This window comes from Octodon degus, unplaced genomic scaffold (assembly GCF_000260255.1).
Source record: "Octodon degus isolate 3935 unplaced genomic scaffold, OctDeg1.0 scaffold00019, whole genome shotgun sequence".
Classification (NCBI taxonomy): Eukaryota; Metazoa; Chordata; class Mammalia; order Rodentia; family Octodontidae; genus Octodon; species Octodon degus.
Genome location: NW_004524595.1, coordinates 4,944,292 through 4,952,071, shown reverse-complemented (window position 1 = coordinate 4,952,071; position 7,780 = coordinate 4,944,292). Strand labels below are relative to the sequence as shown.

The window sequence follows — 7,780 nt, the reverse complement described above, 5'->3', positions numbered from 1 at the left end:
CACTGAGTCATCTCCCTGGCTCAGTACTGGGTGTATTTTAGGATTAACATGTTCCTGAGTAGAGGGTTTGTGGCCAGACAGTGAGGAAGATGTCTTAGGGAGATGGTGGGCCCCTTCCTCACAAATTCTCATTTTTGTCTGCAGTGGTTTGAATCCTCAAAGATCCACGTGGCAGGGCTGGTGGTGGGAGAGTGCTGCCCCAGCCCCAGCCATTGGAGTGCCACCTGCACCCTGCATGAGTGGCTACAACAGCATGGCATCCCAGGCCTGCAAGGTAAGCTGCCAGGTGCTGATGTGTCTGGCAGAGCACATGGCCTGGATAGGAATCAGCAGCAGCTTTTGGAAGTCTGCCAGAACTTGAGTCTAAAGTTGTGATAGAAGTATGGGAAGTTTAGATTGGGGTCCAGGGTTTCAGGAAGAAACAGAACTACACGCAGATGGGAAATTTCCATCATACAGGGGAAAGAATAGTACACTGAACCCCCAGTTTCCATAATCATCAACCTAGGACTATCCTTATTTCAGTACTACTGCTACCACCCCTAAGGTTTTTTTATTTACCTATTATTGGGTACATACTGGGGATTGAATCCAAGCACCCGAGGATACTACCACTGAGCTACGTCGCCAGCCCTTGAGTCTTGCTAAGTTTCCCAGGCTGGTCCTGAACTTTTCAATCTTCCTACCTCATCCTAATAAGAAACTTGGATTGTGGGTATGTGCCACCACTTCTAGCCGCCCTTAGATTATTTCAAAATCTTAAACATCATATTCTTTTGTTTATAATAGTTCAATATCTATGAAGGAATATTTTAAACATGTGACCTTGACCACAGTATTATCATGCATTGTAAAACTTGCTCAACAGGCAATTTAAAATATCTCCAGTAACCTAAATTATGTCTTACTGTTTATTTAAATTTGGCACATAGCAAGGTTCCTACCTCCTACTTGGATAGCATGTCTCTTACACATACTCTGGACCCTGTGACCTGCTTGATGAAAATAGATCATTTTTCCTTAGGAGTATTTCACAGTTCACATTTCAGTGATTGTGTTCCTGTGGTATCATTTAGCCTGCTCTTTTCCTATTGGAATTTTTTTTTTTTTAAGTGGAGTGGCCTAGGAGTTCAGTTATGACATTTTTGGAAGGAATACTTCACTATAGTGTCCTTGTATCAGGATAACCCAGCATTTTGATGCCAGCTATGTGTCACTTGGCTGTGGAATGGAGGCGTTCTTGGGAGTGTACGGATGGCTGAGTTGGGAGTGTGATCTCTGAGGCTGTGCTCTTTTGACAGGAATAGACACTCGGGAGTTGACCAAGAAGCTGCGCGAACAAGGGTCTCTGCTGGGAAAGCTGGTCCAGAATGGGACAGAGCCTTCATCTCTGCCATTCATGGACCCCAATGCCCGACCTCTGGTACCAGAGGTCTCCATTAAGGTACAGAGGAAGAGTAGGAAACTTTTGCAAGGATAACATAGTAGTTATTTTTTGCTCATAGTTGGTATAAACACTTGAAATAGAATCAGGGGACCTCAGAAGTAGAGACTCCAGTATAGATATATCTTAGATTTGCTGGTCATAGCTGCCAAATGTTGTCTTTTATTCCTCAGAATCCACAGAAATTCAATGCAGGGGGTACTCCTCGCATCCTGGCTTTGGACTGTGGCCTCAAGTATAATCAGATCCGATGTCTCTGCCAGCGTGGGGCTGAGGTCACTGTAGTGCCTTGGAACCACACATTAGACAGCCAGGGTGAGTAGACAGGGCATGTCCAGGCCTCAGACTGGTAGTTGGGGTGGAAAACGTGTCCCTTCAGCTCGTATGAATTGCAGTGGTAAAGGTGGTAATCAGGGCTTTTGTTTACATGACAAGAGATTTAGGCCTGCCTCTCTTTGCTGAGATCCTGTCTTTGATTTTGTCTTTTCTTCCCACTCCAGAGTATGAGGGGCTTTTCCTAAGTAATGGCCCAGGTGATCCTGCCTCCTACCCCAGTGTGATATCCACACTGAGCAGCATCTTAGCTAAACCTAATCCCCGACCTATCTTTGGGATCTGCCTGGGACACCAGCTGTTGGCCTTAGCCATTGGGGCCAAGACGTACAAAATGAGGTGAGATGTGTGAGGAGAGGAAGGCACCTACCCTTGGGGCAGGAGGAGGGAGTGGGGTACTGGGGATCAGAATAGAGTTGGAGTTAGTGAAGGAATAGGAACAGAGTTAGCAAGAATAGTAAAATCCAGAGAGTCAGGCTTAATGCAGTAGGGAAGAGGTGGGTCTGTGACTCAGTGCCTGTACCACCAGGTATGGGAACCGAGGCCATAACCAACCCTGCCTGCTGGTGGGCTCTGGACGCTGCTTTTTGACATCCCAGAACCATGGGTTTGCTGTGGAAGCTGACTCCTTGCCTGTAGGTTGGTCTCCTCTCTTCACCAATGCCAATGATGGCTCCAATGAAGGGATTGTTCACAACAGCCTGCCATTTTTCAGGTGAGCCAGGGCAATCCTGCAGGGTGATTTGGGGATTAAGTATCTTTGACCCCTTGGGGAGGGACCTTGAAAACAGGAAAGTAAAGCATGGCAGTGAACCTCTATCCTCTACCTACTTCCCTACTCCTGGCTGCCTGTGGTATGCTGAAGACAGGGACAGATTTTGTCCTGCAATCTCTTCCACAGTGTCCAGTTCCATCCAGAGCATCAGGCTGGCCCTTCAGATATGGAACTGCTTTTTGATATCTTTCTGGAAACTGTGAGAGAGGCTGTAGCTGGGAACCCTGGGGGCTGGACAGGTAAGCACCTTAATAGAGTTAAGGTATAGAGCTAATACGCTGGCTCCAGGGTCAGGATAAGGTGGACAAACTTGGAAAACTGTTGGGGAGGTTAGGGGAAGGGAAGGGAAGATAACCAAGCCCAGATAGTTGGCTACTTCTGTGTTTTGTTGTTTTTTTTTTTTTTAATTTTATTTATTTATTTGTGTGTGTGTGTGTGTGTGTGTGTGTCCAGCTCAGCCCACCAGGGGGCGGGCTGGCTGGCATGTGGTGCTGGGGGATTGAACCGTGGTCCCTGTGCTTTGCTGAGCTTGTTCTAAGTAGGTGCTTTAGACCACTGAGCCATCTCACCAGCCCCTGGCTACTTCTGTTGAAAGGATCTCAAAGGTCACGAGCCCTGGGTACAGGTCTCTCCATCACTTGTTAGATGAATATTTGCTCTCGATTCTTCAGTATTAATCCAGTCTAGACCATCTCTTGTGTCCCTCTCAGCTCTGACATTTCATGACTTTGTGCCTCCACAGTCCGAGAGCGACTGGCTGAGCGCCTCTGTCCCCCTGGACCTCCTGCTCCTGGCTCTGGACTTCCATCACTACGGAAGGTTCTGATCCTAGGCTCAGGGGGCCTCTCTATTGGCCAAGCTGGAGAGTTTGACTATTCTGGCTCTCAGGTAAGAGATGGCTTTCGGGGTTTGTGACCTGTAGGAGTGGATAGAGTCAAAAGAAGGAAGCCTGAGGTACGAACATTGATGGCAGTGAGAAAATGGACCAGGGATTATGGAGACACACAAAACACAGGTAGTGAGGAGTAGAAGTCAGTGTACAGTGAGGGAAAGCAAAAGAGAAATACTGACCTAAGATTTGCTCTTTTCCTTCCATTCGCTTCAGCAATAGAGGCTGATAGGCCATTCTCTTGTTCCTTAGGCAATTAAGGCCCTGAAGGAGGAGAACATCCAGACACTGCTGATAAACCCCAACATCGCCACAGTGCAGACCTCTCAGGGACTGGCTGACAAGGTCTATTTCCTTCCCATAACTCTTCACTACGTAACCCAGGTATGACCAGGGAAGAGTGGACTGGGGTGAGGACTCTTAGTAGGCCAAGGGCTGAGTGGTTGCTCTTAAGTTCCTAAGCTGCTTTGATTTTCTCTCTACCCAAGCTCTTAAGTGCCTATGACCACTCTCTTCTGCCTCAGGTGATACGTAATGAGCGCCCAGATGGCATATTACTGACTTTTGGGGGCCAGACAGCCCTGAACTGCGGTGTGGAACTGACCAAGGCTGGGGTTCTGGCTCGATATGGGGTCCGGGTACTGGGTACCCCTGTGGAAACCATTGAACTGACTGAAGATAGACGTGCCTTTGCTGCTAGGATGGCAGAGATTGGAGAGCACGTGGCCCCCAGTGAGGCAGCAAATTCTCTTGAGCAGGTTCGAGGGATGGCTGGTTAAAGTAGGATAGTGTCATTTTCTTTGTCTTATTTTCTCTGGTTCTCAGCTCTTCTCTTCCCTTCATTACAGGCTCAGGCAGCTGCTGAACGACTGGGCTACCCTGTTCTGGTACGGGCAGCCTTTGCACTGGGAGGCTTAGGCTCTGGCTTTGCCTCTACCAAGGAGGAGCTCTCATCTCTCATAGCCCCTGCTTTTGCCCATACCAGCCAAGTGCTAGTGGACAAGTCCCTCAAGGGCTGGAAGGAGATTGAGTATGAGGTGGTGAGAGATGCCTATGGCAACTGTGTGACGGTAAGTAAGTGATGGCAGAGGGTGCATCAGCTCAGGCAGCAAGAGTGTTTGGAGGAACAGAGACCTGAAGGTTCTGTGCCCTCCTGCAGACAAGGCTCAGACCCCAAGACAGTGAGACCCAGGAGTGCAGCCTCCTGTCTGTGCTGTCTTCCCTTGGTGGTAACCTTTGGACCATGTGCCCATTCTTTCACAGGTTTGTAACATGGAGAACTTAGACCCATTAGGCATCCATACTGGTGAGTCCATTGTGGTGGCTCCAAGCCAGACACTGAATGACAAAGAGTACCAGCTCCTGAGGCAGACAGCTATCAAGGTGACCCAGCACCTGGGGATCGTTGGGGAATGCAATGTGCAGTATGCCTTGAACCCGGAGTCTGAGCAGGTGAAGTGCTGTGCCCTGGACCAGATACTATACCCATCCCTTCTTTGGTAATCTCAAGGTTAAGAGGTCTTTTGGCCCCACAGATCCTGGGGTGGAAGCTGGGATCACTTTTAGAAGGCTGGGCCTCGGCGAAGGCCTTTATGTTCTCCCTCAGGCTTATTTTCACTCCTTTCTGAGAGTTATATGAGGCAGGGGCTTCTAGACCAGGTAACCCATGACCTTTTTTTTCTCTTTGCAGTATTACATCATTGAAGTGAATGCTAGGCTCTCCCGCAGCTCTGCCCTGGCCAGTAAGGCCACAGGCTACCCACTGGCCTATGTGGCAGCCAAGCTAGCATTGGGCATTCCCCTGCCTGAGCTCAGGTATGTGGTGGCAGGATTCCTGGTGTTAAAGGGGTGTGGGAAGCTGAAGAAAAGCCTGGATTTGTGGAGAGAGAGAAGCTTACCCTGTGTGTCATTGTCTGTCCTTCTGGACCCTCTCCTCCTGGCCCCAGGAACTCTGTTACAGGAGGAACAGCAGCCTTTGAACCCAGCCTGGACTATTGTGTGGTAAAAATTCCTCGCTGGGACCTCAGCAAATTCCTTCGAGTCAGCACAAAGATTGGGAGCTGCATGAAGAGTGTTGGTAAGAATCACGTCACAATTGTCCTCCTCCTAGAGTCCCATGGGAAGCAGGAGTCTACAGTGTCAGTGTTCCCTGGCTCCTTTATCAGCAGCAGCTTAGAAACATGGTTTCTAACAGCTAATAGAGGCTGGGCATTGTACTCAGCTTATCAAACTAACACCGTTGTCCTCCACCCTCAGTATTGGAGGTTAGACACACACTGAGCCCCATGTCCAGCCCCTTTAAAAAAAAAAAAAAAATACTAGGACAGGATTTCACTTTCCCAGGTGAACCTGAACTTACCATCCACTGACCTACACGCCAGTCCTGATCCTTGTTCTTCTCAGGAGTGAGGTTCAAAGTTACATGGATATCTGTGTTGGAATAGACTCTGGAACCATGTGCTAGCATCAGTCTTTCTCCTTGCTTATTTAACAGATGAGTACATTAAGGTGCCCATAGGAGGAACATGTCTTTTTTTTGTTTGTTTGTTTGTTTTTTTTGTTTTTGACGGAACCGGGGATTGAACTCAGATCCTTGTGTTTGCCAGTCAAGCACTTATCCTACTGAGCCATCTCCCTGGCCCCCAGGAAAATGTCTTGAGTGAGGACCTGCAAGGAGTAGTGGGCAGAGCCAAGAGCTAAAATCTAGAATGGTTCTTACTTGCATGCTCTTTGACCCCTGTCATGGACCAGGTTATGAAACCACCTGAAGCTCTTCATTCTGGTGGCATTTTGCCCACAGTTTGTTGGTACGGGTGACATTTTTATTCACTGTTAGTATAAATGTTTGTTTCAAGGAAACTATTATTGCAGTTTTCCTGGGAACCCTTCTAAGTCCAAGTCAGCACAGTTACACACAGCCTTAGCCTCTATCCCTCTCTGGCACTTTGTGTCTCCATCACTAAAAAATTTTTTCAGCGTAATGTTAATATCAGAACAGAGATCTTTATTAAAACAGGAAACTCTGTAGTAAACAGAAATGGGAGTGGTGGTCATGTCCCACATAGTAGTGTAGCATGATGGGATGTTGTGCTTCTCTATGGTGTCTCTTTAATTACCCTAGACTGTCCTGTAAATGTTTCAGCCAAGACAAGTGTGTCAATATATAAGGCCCAAGTGCCACTAGCTTGGTAGATAAGAGAGTTTCTTTGTGCCACAAACATCTCCTTAGAGCATTAGTGGCCTTTAACCAAGTCTGAGCTCATGTATTATTTAAAAATTGTGAGGGGGCCTTCCCATTAGCTCAGGTGTTTAAGTACCTGCTGAAACAAAGCAGTCAGGCTCAGGATGCTGTGGTTTGATCCCCCTATCATCAAGCCAAACCACACCTGCCCTGAAGGCATCCTGCGCGACCCCCCCCCCCCGCAAAAAAGAAATAAAAATTGTTAGAAATCCCCCACAAGACTGCCAAGTTGTTCCTTCCTTCTGGAGATCAGTTTCTGTTATATAAAAATTGTAATAAACATAGGAATGAAGCCATAATCGAATTTATGGCTACAAAAAGTAGATTGAAAATAGGACAAAGATTGATTCCTAGCTGAGACATTTAAAAGTTTTACATCTATTCAAGTGTTCCTGGAATGCAGTCTTCAATAACTTTTTATAACTGTGAAAAGGACATTGGCCTAGATTTGTGGGGATGGAAAGGAGTGAACCCTCTGTCCTGCACCCTCCTCACCTGTCCCACGGAGCACTGTTGCAGGGAACAGCAGGCTGTGACCCTGGCCTGGACTCTAGTGTGGCAGTCATGAGCTACACAGATGCTTGAAAAATGAGGAAAGATCACTTAGCCATAGCAGACCACCTATAATCTTTTTACAGAGGTGGATTAGTTAAAAGGTTTTATGATCTTCCTATACTGTAATGGAGTTAAAGTCATTCATATTCTGCTTTCTTTCTTTCTTTTTTTTCTTTTTTTTTTTTTTTTGTGGAACTGGGGATTGAACTCAGGCCTTTGCACTTGCCAGGCAAGTGCTTATTCTACTGAGCTATTTCCCCAGCCCATATTCTTCTTTCTTAACACTGTTATAGTATCTTGGTGTTCTATAAGGTTTTTTTGTTTGTTTGTTTGCTTTTAAGAAGTGTGAATTTTAGGATTGCAAATGGAAAAAATACAGTTGGTAAGAAATACTTGAAGGGGCTGGTTAGATGGCTGAGTGGTCTAAAGCACCTACTTAGAGCAAGTTTAGCAAAGCACAGGGACCACGGTTCAATCCCCCAGCACCACATGCCAGCCAGCCCCGCCCCCTGGTGGGCTGAGCTGGTCACACACACACACACA

At 47.1% G+C, this 7,780-nt stretch overlaps 1 protein-coding gene across 5 annotated transcripts in view; it reads left to right on the top strand.

Annotated features, from left to right (window-relative positions):
* Positions 1-7,780, top strand: part of Cad (carbamoyl-phosphate synthetase 2, aspartate transcarbamylase, and dihydroorotase) — a 24,562-nt gene that overhangs the window by 4,014 nt on the left and 12,768 nt on the right. For all 5 annotated transcript variants that reach the window (XM_023710985.1, XM_023710987.1, XM_023710986.1 and 2 more), the window contains exons 3-15: positions 145-274; positions 1,302-1,444; positions 1,618-1,759; positions 1,945-2,116; positions 2,307-2,492; positions 2,679-2,791; positions 3,295-3,440; positions 3,694-3,825; positions 3,966-4,199; positions 4,290-4,511; positions 4,705-4,893; positions 5,132-5,256; positions 5,388-5,518. In XM_023710985.1, coding sequence (XP_023566753.1) covers positions 145-274; positions 1,302-1,444; positions 1,618-1,759; positions 1,945-2,116; positions 2,307-2,492; positions 2,679-2,791; positions 3,295-3,440; positions 3,694-3,825; positions 3,966-4,199; positions 4,290-4,511; positions 4,705-4,893; positions 5,132-5,256; positions 5,388-5,518 — 2,065 coding nt within the window. The remainder of the gene's footprint in view (positions 1-144; positions 275-1,301; positions 1,445-1,617; positions 1,760-1,944; positions 2,117-2,306; positions 2,493-2,678; positions 2,792-3,294; positions 3,441-3,693; positions 3,826-3,965; positions 4,200-4,289; positions 4,512-4,704; positions 4,894-5,131; positions 5,257-5,387; positions 5,519-7,780) is intronic.